This window comes from Branchiostoma floridae, unplaced genomic scaffold (genome assembly GCF_000003815.2).
Source record: "Branchiostoma floridae strain S238N-H82 unplaced genomic scaffold, Bfl_VNyyK Sc7u5tJ_490, whole genome shotgun sequence".
Classification (NCBI taxonomy): Eukaryota; Metazoa; Chordata; class Leptocardii; order Amphioxiformes; family Branchiostomatidae; genus Branchiostoma; species Branchiostoma floridae.
In genome coordinates, this window is record NW_023365881.1 from 73,925 (window position 1) to 90,344 (window position 16,420).

At 40.7% G+C, this 16,420-nt stretch overlaps 1 protein-coding gene across 1 annotated transcript; it reads right to left on the reverse strand.

Annotated features, from left to right (window-relative positions):
- Positions 1–4,448: 4,448 nt before the first annotated feature.
- LOC118408884 (zinc finger protein 605-like) lies at positions 4,449–10,133 on the reverse strand. The gene is made up of 4 exons (XM_035809744.1): positions 9,977–10,133; positions 9,348–9,666; positions 5,214–6,153; positions 4,449–4,685 (listed from the first exon to the last, which is right to left on the reverse strand). Exons 1-4 carry the CDS (start codon positions 10,131–10,133, stop codon positions 4,449–4,451), a joined length of 1,653 nt encoding a protein of 550 aa, XP_035665637.1.
- Positions 10,134–16,420: the final 6,287 nt, after the last annotated feature.

Sequence of the window (16,420 nt, forward strand, 5' to 3'; positions counted from 1 at the left end):
CCAAATCTGATTTCCTTTCTGTCGCATCGTCACACTGATCACACTTATAGTGCCTTTCTCCGTCAGTCTCGTTCCCAAGATGGTCAGTGCACAAACCTCCAGTCTTTGTTACCAGGATAACAAGTACTCTTACCTTCAGTAGAACCTCCACAGTTGTGACTGCCCATCGCTTTTCTATTGAGCGACTACAAATGATAGAAGTAAAATGGTATCAAATATTGGCCTAAATGACCAACGTGCAGTGTACTATGCTTCGACATACCACTTGCTGAATTCTAAGTCATAATAGAAGTCCTTTCACCGAGGTCACAACGCATGTGCGGCGACAGGAATTCTACTAGGTAATATGTCAAAGGTTTAGACCCCGACATAAATTGAAAACCAAACCCTTCTGAACAGTGTTATGCAAATCGAAACAATGGTGGGGACAAGGGCTGTTGACGATTTCGCGGCCTTACCCTTTGACATATTACCTAGAATTCCTGTCGCCGCACATGCGCTCTGACCTCTGTGAAGGGGCTTATTACAAGGTCTAGTATGTTTTCTATTTGATTGTAGAAGAAGAAACTGAGTAAAAACGACATGTTTCCCTTCTGTGATAGAACGTCTATGTCTGTGCACAGAGCACTGCCCCCCTCCCCACCCATCTGCAGACGATAGCAAATAATTTTATATCTTCAAGACAGATAAAAGGTTTTCATTCAGGACTCTTTAAGCACAGACAAAGACTTCATGGGTCGGTTTACACCCTTACCTCGTCCGTGTTGTGTAGAAGTACCGTAAAACCGCGTCTTTCGTCCTGCAACAAAGGAACAAAACAAGGACTCGTCACATCCGGGCTTGTGAGAAGGTAAAGATCAAAGGTTAAGAAAACCTGATTACCTCAGCTCGTGACCTCAGCAACAGATCGCAGATTGACGGAGATGCGCTTGGAATAAACGTGTAGTAAAATTGCGATCTCAACGCTATCATATACTTGCTCTGCATTATCATTTTTTTTTAAGGTTGGGAATTAGTGTTAATCGTGATTGCATTACACTGATTTTACCCTTCTGTTACATCAGTTCACGTGTGCAATATATATCATTTCAAAGAAAAATTGTACGTCAATTCAGAACGCAAATCCCTCCCTTATTTTACTCGTTCATACCGAATCTAACAAAAACATTTATCCCTCAAAACTGAATATGAATTAGTGCCCCGCAAATTAATGGTTAAAAGTATGTTTTCACATTGTTAACAGTAATGGACGAATATCATCAATAGTAATAATACATGGGTACTAACGGATGGAAACCGTTACACGTTTCAATCATAAACTCAAAGAAAAAAGCCACATACAGCTGCATATATACACATTACATACTGCATTACATAATAGGATACAATGACAATTCATATAAATAACAGTAGACCATTTAATAGTGGATATAAACTTAAATACATATAGATAACGTGTGTTAGTGCTAATACTGGATATCAAATAGAGCGCAAAAACGCAAACGTCAAAAAATGATAATTCGTTACATTCTACATTCATGTTAATAAGGATTTAAGCAAAGTGTCCAATGACAAATAAATGTTTAATATCATCTAAGCTATCATATACCAAATCGGCTGTTTCACAATTGAGTGTACCAAACAGGTGTCACTGAGGTTGAAAAATCAACTTTAATATATATCAAAATTGATATTGGCAATTCAAAGGTACATACTTGTGGCTTAATATTCTAAAAGATCTCTGCACAACACCTCCCGGTTACTATAATACAGGTCTTTCTTTAATGGCTCACTATGGGGGTACGGACGGGACAACTGTAAGACTGTATGTAAAGGCACATACAGTATACCCACATGAAGAACTTATGATAAACACTATTCCATGTTATCTTCCATCACTAGTATCCACAAGACCAGAAAACTAACTTTTACTTGCAGTGGCACCTTGTTGTGTCATTTTCTGGTCATTTATTGTAAGGCGATGATAACACCTTGCTGTCATTATACGTGGAGGGAAAGGTCAAATACGACATTTTTAAGTTCAAGCACTTTGATAGTTAAACTTTGTTAGAATTTCATCCTTTATATACCCCTACATAAGATTCTAGCATTCATACTTGGGCAACACATCAAGAGACTTTATGATTTCATGAATATGATAATACATGGGGGTACGGACGGGACACAACCAGACAACAGACTGATACTGCAGGGACTTGTTCAAACCTTTTGGAACACATTTGTTCACTAAATACAAGTTAAATAAAGCATCTACAAATACTGCAATATTGTCTAAACTAAGAAAAAAAGGAGATAGACATTATTATTAGATCTGATCTGATCTACAATGATCTGAGAATGCCATTATACAATATTTTCGTTGATGGCCATGCTCAAACGGAATCTGTTGGGGAATCTGCAAATTATTGACCTATTTGCATATTTCTTCTGCTCTCTTTTGTCACAGCACACCCTTTCTTCTCAGGGATTTTATTTTGAGTAAGAGACTTGACGAGCCTCTCCAGAACCTTTGCCTTTATCCTTCGTGTCTCAGGTAGTGCCTGTTCTGTCCTTTTCATGTACACTACCAGCACTGGGAGGTGGGGAGAATAGATCATCACTATCATGATGATGATCTGGGAGAGTGAGCTGGGCTAGAGGAGAGCACATAAACTGGGCAAAATGGGATGGTAACTTTAGGGGAATATTCAGATTTCATCTCATACCAATCCCAGGCAGTTTATGGGTGTTGATGAAAAACCTGACAAAGAAAATGCTGGCAAATTCATTAAAAACTAGTATTTTTAGTGAGGAAATTAATTGTTTGTATCTATTTAGTATTTATCAAGTTTTATTTTATCAATTGGGATGTAATTTTCCACAGTATTTTGCGTAAAACTAAAGTGGGGGTACGGACGGGACAGGTGGGGGGTACGGACGGGACAGGGGTACGGACGGGACATTTGAAGTTATACGGTGCTGTATCAGCCAAGGTCTTTATCACAGATATGGTTTATATAGTGGTTTAGTATCTAGTCAAAGAGACTTGTAAACCATCACAATTAAAGGCTTGTAATATTAGCCTAGTATAGAAATTGAGGGGGGGTACGGACGGGACAGAATTTTTCGGAAAATTACAGCCGATACTTTGATTCTTCGCTGTGAGTCGGATGACAGTAAGAATGATCTCATTCTACTTTTTTTTTTCAGTTACATACATCATATCAAAAGTTTACATGTCAAATTAATACTTATTACAGTACACTAAAACAATGCTATATACTTTGTAATCTATAAGTAAATATTACATTAAAATTGGTAACATGTGGGTGAAAATAACCCTGCAGGCAAAAAAAAAGGTGGAATATCTTCAAAAAATTGTAATAAATCTCAAGTTAACATATGACTGCATGTACAAAATAAGGAATTTTAAGGCAGCAGCCATGTTTGTGATGCCAGCTGCAATGGTCAGAATGTGAAAAAACTGAATGACCCCTGGTAACACTAAAAATGGGACATTTCTAGGGAACATTTTTTACGATAGTTTCGCCAAATATTGATGGATTTCTCTATTTCTTTTTTTTCTTGTGTTCCTTGTTGCACCAGCTTTTGGAAAATACCAATCAAAAACAGTAATATCTTATGTAGACTTTCTTATCAACTGTTAACATGTGGAAAAATAAATGGGTACACTCAATTGTGAAACAGCCGAAATGCATTACATACACCAAGTTAGTTTTGCATGCGTTACACCCATCACTCATCGGCAAGTCCATTTGATCACAAAATTGTTACACGTTTCAATCATAAATCTGAGTAGTGTTGAAACTCTCATAAAACTCTCCACATACAGTTGCATATACTTATTGCGTACTACATTACATCATAGAATAGAACAATTCATGTAACAGAAAACCACTTAATAATGAATACATATTGTCCAAAGTTTGATATATATTTATAACGTAAGTTAGTGCTAATACTGGATATCAAATAGTCAAAAAATGATAATTTGTTTCATTCTACATTAATGTTAATTTAAGCAAAGTATCCAGTGTCAAATAAACCCTATCATCTAAGCTATCATGTACCAATTACATTACTCAAAAAAAGTTATCTTTAAACGCTTCACACTCATCATACATGTAGGATTTCTATCCAGTTGGCTTTTGCACGTGGTCATCGAAAATGGGATTTAAGTAAAGCGTGCACACATCTACCCTTGGGCTAAGAGGTGACAATTCTTTGCGAGAACAACAGAAGGCTTTGGTCCTAGGCAAAAACGGACTTGCACTATGTTCTTAAAGCATGTATGAACAAACAAACGTTATTCATCCTCTCAGCTAAATAGCAAATACATTACTTCTACACATTCCTCATACATTAGGTTCATCCAAAGGGGCTTTCTGCGGTTAAGAATAGTTGCACTGGTCACACTTATAGGGTTTTTATGCGGTGTGAGTTTTGATCTGTTCGGACTGCTCATTCTTTCCAGCTGCCCTGTCATCACTGGTCACAAATGTAGGGTTTATCTTTTCACCTGAATGAGTTTTCATATGTCTGGATAAGTTGCACTTCCGATCTGTTCTGTATCCACACTCCCCACACATGTAGGGTTTCTCTTCTGTATGAGTTCTCTTGTGTCGGGATAAATGAGACCTGCGAGCTGCCCTGTACCCACATTCCTCACACATGTAGGGTTTCTCACCGGTGTGCTTTGTTAGATGTTGGTCCACATTGAATTTCTGTGCAGCAGAATAGTCACAATGGTCACACTTGTAGGGTTTTTCTCCGGTATGAGTTCTCATATGTTTCGATAGGTCTGACTTGTATGTTGTTCTGTACCCACACTCCCCACACATGTAGGGTTTGTCACCACTGTGTTTTGCTAGATGTTGGTCCAAAGAGGATTTCTGTGCTGCAGAATAATCACACTGGTCACACTTGTAGGGTTTTGCTCCGGTATGAGTTCTCATATGTTTCGATAGGTCCGACTTGTATGCTGTTCTGTACCCACACTCCCCACACATGTAGGGCTTTTCACCGGTGTGTTTTGTAACATGTCGGACCAAAGCGCATTTTTCTGCAGCAGAATAGTCACACTGGTCACACTTGTAGGGTTTTTCTCCGGTATGAGTTCTCATATGTCTGGATAAGTTGGACTTGCAAGCTGCCCTGTATCCACACTTATCACACATGTAGGGTTTCTCACCACTGTGTTTTGCTAGATGAATGTCCAAACTGGATTTTTGTGTAGTAGAATAGTCACAATGATCACACTTGTAGAGTTTCTCTCCTCTATGACGCTTGACATGAAAGGATAAGTCAGATTTTCGTGCTGCAGAATAGTTACATTGGTCACACTTGTAGAGTTTTCCCCCCGTATGGGTCTTCATATGTCGGGATAAGTTAGCCCTTAGAGCTGTCCTGTACCCACACTCCCCACACATGTAGGGCTTTTGACCAGTGTGTTTTGTCATGTGGTCATCCAAAGTGGATTTCTCTGCAGCAGAATAGTCGCACTGATCACACTTGTAGGGTTTTTCACCAGTATGAGTTCTCATATGTCTTAATAAGGTATGTTTCTGAGTTGTCCTATACCCACACTCCCCACACATGTAGGGTTTCTCACTGGTGTGTTTTGTAACATGTCGGACCAAATTGGATTTTTCTGCAGCAGAATAGTCACACTGGTCACACTTGTAGGGTTTTTCTACGGTATGTGTTCTCATATGTCTGGATAAGTCGGACTTGTAAGCTGCCCTGTACCCACACTCCCCACACATGTAGGGTTTCTCACTGGTGTGTTTGGTCAGATGCTTGTCCAAATGGGACTTCCATGCTGCCGCATAGTCACACTGGTCACTCTTGTAAGGTTTTTCTCCTTCAGTCTCGTTCCCAGGGTGGCCAGTGCATAAACCATCAGTCTCGTTCCCAGGGTGGCCAGGGCACAAACCTTCAGTCTCGTTCCCAGGGTGGCCATGGCACAAGCCTTCAGTCTTGTTCCCAGAGTGGCCAGGGCACAAACCTTCATCAGTCTCGTTCCCAGGGTGTCCAGGGCACAAACCTTCAGTGTCGTTCCCCGAGTAGCCAGGCAGGTCAGGACACAAACCTCCAGTAGAACCTCCACAGCTGGGACTGGCCATTCCTTTTCTGTTGAGGGACAACAAATGATAGAAGGAAAATTGTATCTATTAGTATATAAACCTTTTCACAGAAGTCAGGACGCATGTGCGGCGACATGAATGCTAGTTAACATGTCAAACCCAAAGGGTAAGGCCCCAAAAAAGTAAACAAAACCCGTCTGGACGTTGTTATACCAATGGAAAAATGGTCAAGACAAGAAATGTTTTTATTTTTTGTGGGCCTGATATATCACCCAGAATTCTTGTCGCCGCACATGGCCAAAATGCATTGTCTTTAAAGGGGCATTCCACTCCACACGGTAGTGTTATTTTCCGATAGATATCAATTTTAGTAAGTGATAACTGCATACTACTTCACATTATACGATTAAGTACCCAGTTGCTACACATGCCTCAAAAGCATTCAATATTCTACATAACTCCCCAAGTACCCTCTAATTGAATTAATCCTATGGCTGAATACAATGCAAAACTTTTAGGTAAGGTTACAAAACTAATTTCAGGTTCGCTAAGAAATCTGGTCTTGTTCTTGTATTCTTTGCTATCTTATGAGCAATTTGCCTTCTCGGTGTGCTTAGCGTACCTCATTTATTCCGATAATATGTACGATAAACAAAATGTCTATGCGTATAGGGAATGCATGGTAAGGGTATGCATGGGTTTATTGAGTGTCATATTGTTTTATAAAACACACATCACGTAATTCATCCCAAGGTGAATTCCACAAAATTCGGCTGATTATGTATTCATTGACACATTATCTATTGGAAAACAATACTCCCTTCTGGAGTGGAATGCCCCTTTAATATGCAACGACCTACTCTACCACTCACTGAATTTCAAGTTATTTCAAGGTCTAGTTGTGAAGATTTATGTTTTCTGTTTGATTGTAGAAGAAAAAACTGAGCAAGAACAGCATGTTTCCCTTCTGTGATAAAACGTCCTATGTCTGTGCACAGAGCACTGCCCCCCTCCCCACCCATCCGCAGACGATGGCAAATTATATCTACAAGATGATTGGGTTTCATTCACGACTCATTAAGCAAAGACAAAGACTCCATAAGGCGGTTGACACTCTTACCTTGTCCGTTTTGTCTAGAAGTGCCGTAAAAATCGCGTCTTACGTACTGGAACAAAGGGAAAGACTGCAAGTCACATCCGGGGTTGTGCGAAGGTGAAAGGTCAGAGGTTATGAAAACCTGATAACCCCCAGCTCGTGACCTCAGTAGCAGATCGCAGATTGACGGAGATGCGTTCGGAATAAATGTGTAGTAAAATTGCAACCTCAACGCTATTATATACTCACTTTTCACTATCAAAGTCTTTTTTATTTTGCGTATTCAATGTAACTTTATGTGTTCTTATAAAGTTCTTACCCGACGGCTAATTGCAACAAGGTATTCAATATATGTAATTGTCACTACAAGGAACAATTGTACGTGAATTCAGAAACCCTTCTTTATTTTTACAGTATAACAACAATATAAAATCAATCAAAGGTACTCGTTTATATCAAATCTATAATGAAAAATTTATTCCTCAAAACTTTCCACATTTCGTGCTCAGAGAAATTTATGTTTTAAAGGTATGTTTTCACATTGTTAATACTAACAAAAGGAAACCGGTATCGAAGGTTCTCCCAGATTGCTGAGTGATTATGAACAAAATCGTTACACGTTTCAATCATAAAGCCGATTACTGTTGAAACTCGCAGAAAACTCCCCACATACAGCTGCATATACTTATTGCTAACTGAATTACATCATAGAATACAACAATTCGTGTACAAGTTGTACATTTAATAGTGGACACATATCTATCCAAACTTCAACGTGTCAAAAACATGTGTTAGTGCTAATACTGGATAATCAAATTGTTTATCGAGACAGAAACGTTGAAAAATTACATTATGTTCTATTCTAGATTCATGCTAATAGACATAAAATAAAGCCTGTACTGATATAAATATCTTCTAACACGTCTATTCTTAATCAGATAAGAAGTCACAACTGTTTTTAAGAACAGCATATTAAGATTTTGCTCCAAGGAAAATATGAACCTACAGCTTAACTATGAAAACATGCTCCGGGGCTGGGAAGCATGTTGGAAGACTACAGTCTTCATCTTTCTGGCGTTGCAGAAGGATCAAATTTTCAGGACAATCTGAGAAATGAGAACACAAAAATCAGTAAGAAGGGTCAGATGCTACTGACATGTTCCTCTAAATGGAAATACCAGCTGGATTTCTGTGCTGCGAAAAAGTCACATTTTATTTTGTTATACATGATACTTTGTTATACTCTACATTCACGGATTAAAGTTAAGCGCGCAATGACACAAATCTACCCTCATGTGTCTAGATAAGGTATATTTCCTAGCTGCCCTGTCACTGGTCATACACTCTTTTCACCTGAATGAGTTTTCAAATGTCTGGATAAGTTGGATTTTCGAGCTGCTCTGTACCCACACTCCCCACACATGTAGGGTTTTTCACCGGTGTGGTTTGTTAGATGTTTGTCCAAATCACATTTTTGGGCAGCAGAAAAGTCACACTGGTCACACTTGTAGGGTTTTTGACCTGTGTGAGTTCTCATATGTCGGGATAAGTCAGATTTGTGAGCTGTCCTGTACCCACAGTCCCCACACATGTAGGGTTTATCTCCAGTGTGTTTGGTCAGATGTTTGTCCAAATGGGATTTCCGTGCTGCCGCATAGTCACACTGGTCACATTTGTAAGGTTTTTCTCCAGAATGAGTTCTCATATGACTGGATAAATCAGACTTGCGAGTTGCCCTGTAACCACACTCACCACACATGTGGAGATATTCACCTGTATGAATTCTCATATGGTTGGATAAGTAAGATTTCCGAGCTGCCCTGTATCCACACTCCCCACACATGTAGGGCATTTCATTGGTGTGTTTTGTTATGTGGTCATCCAAATGGGATTTCCGTGCTGCCGCATAGTCACACTGGTCACACTTGTAGGGTTTTTCTCCTGTGTGGATTCTTACATGTTTGGAGAGGTCTGACCGCAGAGCTGTCCTGTACCCACACTCCCCGCACATGTAGGGTTTCTCTCCGGTGTGTTTCGATAGATGATAGTCCAAAGCAGATTTCCCTGCTGCAGAATAATCACACTGGTCACACTTGTAGGGTTTGTCACCGGTATGTGTTCTCTTATGTATGGAAAGCTCTGACTTCTGTTTTGTCCTGAACCCACACTCCCCACACATGTAGGGTTTCTCAGCACTGAGCTCAGGCTTCAGGATTTCCCCCTTTTCTAGCTGTGATGACGAGCCAGTTTTCTTCACCTCCCAATAAAACGTCTCCTCTTCCAAATCTCGCCCTCCCCTGTCCCGCTGCCCGCCCGTGTCTGTTGTCTTGTTTTGAAGTAGAGCTTCGTCAGGATCCTCTGTTTGTAAACATGTGGACAAGGAATCAGTCCTCTCAACCTTCACATCAAACGTTCCCGCGCATGAAGCTTTGTCTTCTCTGACATGCTCTCCGACAATGTCTGCTGTAGGGGAATGAATCAATTAGGTCATCGCAAACAAAACATACAGTAGCAGCTTTCGTTGAACGAAATGCAGTTTGATTAGAACTTATCTAAAAACAAAGTAATCTGAAAACAAACCTTAGGAACTAACATATATTTGTGTACTGCTCCAACGATTATTGCCAGCTGATAACACTTATTTTGTCATAGGTATAAAACCAGGTAAGGCATTGTTGCTTCATCCAACTGTTCTAAATTGGAATTGCGTTATCTTATTTATCTTTCTTTGTTTCTGATATTTAGACGTAAGATTCTTGCCACGGAGACTCACGTGGTCTGGCAGCAGCCAATTCAAGAAAGGCTTGATCAGCACTTGTCTGGTCCTCCCTGCTGTATGTCTCCTTCCCAGAGTGGCCAGGGCACAAACCTCCAGTCTCGTTCCCAGGGTGGCCTGTACACAGGTCTTCAGGACTTCCACAATTGGCCATCTCTGTTATGCTGAGGGATAAAAAATTGCAGAAGGAAAATGACATTTTATCTCAGGCACTACTAGTTCGGTCACGCAAATCTTAACAATGGTCGCAACGAGACTGTTCATGTCTATGGGCCTTCACCTTTGACATATTACCCAGGATTCCTGTTGCTCGCATATGCATAGTGAACTCTGTGAAAAGCTTATTCACCTAAATTTACCTGAGTTTCTGTTCTATTCTTCCGATAATTTCCATCTGCCAAGCCTTTGAAGGAATCGGCGATTACTGGCATGTTTGGCTGATACGAGACAGAGGTTCGCCAGGCCTCCATCTGGGTAATTTGCAGTGAATCACCAACTCCAGACAGAACGATTTGCTCCATCGCACACCAGGGCATGGTTTTTTGAAAGGTGTGGTGGGTTCTTTAATGTGCGTGGGGTGTGGCTCTCCCCAGACACGGGACCTCCATTTAACGTCCTATTTGAGGGACGGCCCTAGCCGAAGCTAGGTACTCATTTTCATCTGAGTTAAGAGAGGAAAGCCGTGTTAAGTGCCTTTCCCAAGGGCACAAGATTGGTGATACGGCAGGATTCGAACCCGAGACCTCTCGATCCTGAGCCAAACACGCTGTCGCTGCGCCTCGAGATCTCACGATGTAGCAGATTCTCGGGTACTGAAACTCTGGCACTTTGCATATTCTTTGCAAATCTTCCTGAAACTTCCATTAGTCTAATGTAAAATGTCTTGTACATCTGTTTGCAAATATTCCATCATCCCTGTAAGTGTTACGATATCCACTAGGGGTGGGTATCGGTACGGCATACCGGTAAAAAAACGTTTTTTCATATTTCTAAAAAAATTAGGTGACCGGATGTTGGACCTATTGGAAAATGAACAGATTATATGATCAGGAATTCACACGTTTTGGCGCTTACCAGTCAAAGAAAATGACAAAAGCGAAGTAGAGTAGAGTCCATAGTCACTTCTACCAAGTTTTACAGTCAATCGTACAGAGGCAGTTACTAGTAGCTTTGTAGCATTTTAAAACGCCAGTGGGAGCCGAATACTCCACAGTACAGATTTTTTTTGGTAGCGAAATGCACCATTCTTTTGAATATCGTCCATTCACAAGTTTCCACAGGCAATCTGGTCCAGGTTCAGGCCGGACCTGGACCTGATCCTCTGGACCTGAACCGGACCTGAAGTTTCTGTACCGGTGTGACAGCGTTCTCGCCCCCCCGTGATCTCGCCCCCCCGGGGGCGAAATCACTAGCGATCTCGCCCCCCCGGGGCGAAATCACTAGCGATCTCGCCCTCCCCGGCTAGTGATCTCGCCCCCCTACCTCGCCCCCCTTTAGCGATTTCGCCCCCCCCCCCCCAAAAAACGGGTTTACATGACATTTTAGAAGTTGATTGGTATAAATCACAAAATGTAGTTTCAGAATGATATAAGTACACGAGTTTGATACATAACTCCATTCATAGTATCAATATTAACGAAATTACATGGTAATAAGATAGTTGAACTTGTTTCAGACAAGGAGGGTTGGGTCCCTTGTATTCCCATTATTGCATATACCTGAGTCTTGACATAAGATGTATTTCATTGTATTCTCCTGTCCTCAATCAACCTATATATCTCCAATATGAAGTCTCTACAATGAAGTGACCACAAAAGAACTATGTAATGTCTTTATTAATTATGCAAATATTAGGTATTAATTAGAATAACGCACATTTTGGTATATGCACCTGGCCAAGAGATATCTTCACCTCCAACATGACTGTCTTTTCTAGTATTTAAGAACTGATGCATTTACCCGTGTTTCTTAAGACAGGTACTTTACCAGTGTTTGTGTAGCATTTAGCAACAGCTATATCAACTTGCGCGTAGATAGTGTTTATAATGAGAAACTATTATTCACGTGTGTTTTTGTTAGTGCTTTGGAAATGTTTCCGGCACAAGAAAGAAAACACTGTGACAAATTGAAAACATATAGCTGACGTATTCCGTACCATAGACGGTGTTGATTTATACGTTCGCAGTAGCACTGTTTTATGCCACCTCAGCTGCAAAAATTGTCTTTTTTCATTTCAATGTCATGTTTGCACCGAACAAAATAATATAGACTTTCAAGGTATGACATCTTACGGTACGGTAATAAGGTGTCATATAGGTACCAGGTAACACACCATATACGTTACTCCCCAGGTGCAGTATAGTACCAGGTAGCGCACCTGTAATATGTAGTAGCGAGCTGCTCGGGGGGGGGGGGGGGGGCGAAAACGCTAAAGGGGGGCGAAAACGCTAGTGATCTCGCCCCCCGGGGGGGCGAGATCGCTGTCACACCGGTACCCACCCCATATCTGGACTGTGCGTTCTTCCTGTGGTATGCTGTATACTTGACATATTTCATCCACTTTATTTAGTAACTGGTGTCTCATTCTGCCCTGCCTTACACAGTAGTACAGATAGTGGTCTGTGTTCTATCTTGTCTTACATATAATACAGTAAAAGAAGAAGTAAAACACGTTTTTGTGTGCACAGACCATTGCCCCCCTCCCCACCCTTCGTCAGACAACCGTGCAGTATTTGAGTTTTTAATCGCTACTTTTTTTAACAAATGCACATAGACACTAAAACAGAGACTTCATAAGGCGGTTAACACTCTTACCTCGTCCGTGTTGTCGAGAAGAACCTTAAAAATCGTTTCTTTCGCGCTGGAACAAAGATACACCGCACTTCACCCTATCTGGGGTCATAAGAAGGTGAAAGGTCAAAGCGCATACACGCCTGATTACCCAGCTCACTCAGATTGTGAACCCGCCAGCTGCTTGCAGATTGACGGAGTTGCACTAGGAATAAATGCTTGGTAAAATCGCTATCAGACTTTCTCATCGCTTCTTTTTTTGAGGTTGGGAATTTGTCATGCGTTTTTCAACATAATGTTTGACAGAATTGTATCCTTTCCGGTGCCTGTATGTATTCAATAGATCTAACTGACGTTGTCACTTCTTCTTTCATGACATGTCACGGAAACTTAGTGTGCAAAAACATGCACCTGCTTTATTCTAACAGCACTAGTTTAACAATGACGTACAATGAATCAAAAGTATTCGATCATGAGAAATTCAAAGTGAAAACATTTATTTCTGAAAGTCGAACCACGGAAATGAAAATGTCAACGCATACCGCTATTCGTGCACAGAGATATCACAGTAGTCATTATCTACAGAATGGGGCATTATTTTCCAATAGATTAACTTATCAATTAACAATGAGTCGACTTTTTGCAGAATTACTATTTGTTACAAATATGTCTTTGCCAGATTTTCTTACATGTCTAGATAATGTATTGAACTCTTTGAATTAGACAGCTAAGGGGTCACAATTCTTTGCAAGAAGTTCAAGACAAAAACCAAGTTAGAGTTTAACTAGAGTCCATTCCGATATACCACGAGATTTTTTAGACAGTAATTGTTATAAGTTGGAATTATTTTGAATAAAAGAATATTGAAGCCCCAACAGTTAAATTTTTCAAAAGAATTAATATGGAATTTTGAATCTATTTGAATTCCTTTGAATACTTTGGAAACATTTTGAAAGAGATAACACAATAATTTTCAAATATCTGCAGGATTCTTTCACTTTTAGAAATATTTATCATAATGGTAAACCTTGCCAAATGGTAGAATTAGTTTATTGCCCCATAAAAGTTAACCATTTGTCTGCCTGGTATATTTTTAGATTTCACTGCTGGGCACTGGTGGGTCCCTTGTGGTATACCGGTAGGCCATTGACATGACACCTAACTATACTTTGCAAGAATGTGTGAATTGCTTTCATCCTAGCCCGATGACCAAACATTACAAAAAATGGTAGAATATTTGTTTGTTTGTTTGTTTGTTTATTTTCATACACCTGGGTAGCCTATTCAGTGCTGGTACACTGGTTTTCAATAGGGCCCAGTTTCACATATACATACAAGGAAATAAAAAAACAACTTGCAGAGAGAAAAGTAGACATATACGTCGGAACATACAACTACAACTGAAACATGAAAGATAAAAATATGGTAGATAATGGCAAAATGCCGAATACCACTATTTACAAACTGTTAGAAGTCTTCTGTTCCACATCTTGAATATTTAAAAGATTTTACACACCAACGAAAATATTAAGTTCAAGTAGCATTCAAAATATTTGTAAAGTAGAAAATCTCCTAGACAAATAATTGAAAACAATTGAAAACATTTGTAAATGATAACAATGGCAACCTTTGCGGTGACTTGGAATTGACTCTATGAAAAATGCTATGGGAAGCATGTAAGAGTTGTCCTGAACCCACATTCCTCGCACATGTTAGGTTTTCACTTGTGTGTTTTGTTACATGTACTGATGTAGGTCCAAATCACTACTACTACTACTACAATTAACTACTACTACTAGGTGAAAATCACATTTCTGAATCACACTGGTCACCTTTATAGAGTTTGTCAGCAGTGTGTTTTGCTAGATGAATGACCAAACTGGACTTACGTCCTGCAGAATAGTCACACAGGTTACACATTTAGGGTTTTTCACCGGTATGGGTTCGCATATGTTGGGACAAGCTATCTTTCCGAGTTGTTCTGTACCCACATTCCCCACACATGTAGGGCTTATCACCAGTGTGTTTTGCTACATGCTTGTCCAAAGTAGATTTCTGTGCAGCAGAATAGTCACACTGGTCACATTTGTAAGGTTTTTCATCAGTATGAGTTCTCATATGTTGGGATAAATGAGACTTGCGAGCTGCTCTGTACCCACACTCCCCACACATGTAGGGCTTGTCACCGGTGTGTTTTGTTACATGTTTCTGCAAATCACATTTTTGTGCAGCCGAATAGTCACACTGGTCACACTTGAAGGGTTTTTCACCAGTGTGAGTTCGCAAATGTCTGGACAAGCCAGACTTGTGAGCTGCCCTGTACCCGCACTCCCCACACATGTAGGGTTTCTCACCGGTGTGTTTCATCATATGTTGATCCAAAGTGAATTTCTGAGCTGCAGAATAGTCACACTGGTCACACTTGTAGGGTTTTTCACCGGTATGAGTTCTCATATGCCGGGAGAAGTTAGGCTTGTTACCTGTCCTGTACCCACACTCCCCACACATGTAGGGCTTCTCACCAGTGTGTTGTGTTAGATGTTGGTCCAAATTGCCTTTATGTGCAGCAGAATAGTCACACTGGTCACACGTATAGGGTTTTTCACCTGTGTGTGTTCTCATGTGTTTGGATAAGTCATCCTTCCGAGCTGCCCTGTACCCACACTCCCCACACATGTAGGGTTTGTTGCCAGTGTGAGTTTTCATATGTCGGGATAAGTTAGACCTTACAGCTGCCCTGTACCCACACTCCCCACACATGTATGGCTTATCACCAGTGTGTTTCAATAGATGAATGTCCAAATGGGATTTCCGTGCTGCAGAATAGTGACACTGGTCACACTTGTAGAGTTTCTCCCCTGTATGAGTTCTCATGTGTACGGATAAGTCAGACTTGTGAGCCGACCTGTACCCACACTCCCCACACATGTAGGGTTTCTCTCCAGTGTGTTTTGTTAGATGCTGATCCAAAGTAGATTTCTGTGCTGCAGAATAGTCACACTGGTCACACTTGTAGGGTTTTTCTCCTGTGTGAGTTCTCATATGTCGGAATATGCTAGACTTGCGATTTGTCCTGTACCCACACTCCCCACACATGTAGGGTTTCTCAGTATGGAGCTCAGACACGTTGATTTCCCCTTGTTCTATCTGTGACGACGAGCCAGTTTTCCTGACCTTCCCATGAAACGTTTCCTGGCATGAAGCTGGTTCTTCCCAGTCCTGCTGCCGGCCCGCGTCTGCTGTCTGGCCCTCCCTGCTGTTGGTCTCCTTCCCAGGATGGTCAGGGCCAAGCTCTTCAGTCTTGTTCTCAGGATAACCGGGACGCAGATCTTTTGTTATTGGATCAGCCATCGCTTTTCTGTTGTGGGATAAAAATGAAAAAATTCAAATCTAAACCCTCTGAAACGCTATTTCCTGCATTTTGAGGGACAAATTTTGCTGCCAAACTAAGGTAACTTTAATGGCATATCTATAAAAAATACATACAGTTTTAGCTTTTAGTTATTGAAGGCAACACCCACAAAATATTTCACCATTTCGAGCGGCGAAGGCACGAGCCGTTGCAAGGTAGGTTCTGAAAATCTAGACCTTCTGAACACTATTTCCTGCCTTTTGAGGACACATTTTGCTGACGAGACTAAGCTAAATTTA

Coding starts and splice junctions, on each gene's coding strand:
- LOC118408884 (XM_035809744.1), bottom strand. CDS start 10,133: ATGGCCAATTGTGGAAGTCCTGAAGACCTGTGTACAGGCCACCCTGGG. Junction 9,667..9,976: donor ATTGGCTGCTGCCAGACCAC/GTGAGTCTCCGT, acceptor ATTCCCCTACAG/CAGACATTGTCGGAGAGCAT. Junction 4,686..5,213: donor TTCATCTAGCAAAACACAGT/GGTGAGAAACCC, acceptor TACATGTGTGAG/GAATGTGGGTACAGGGCAGC.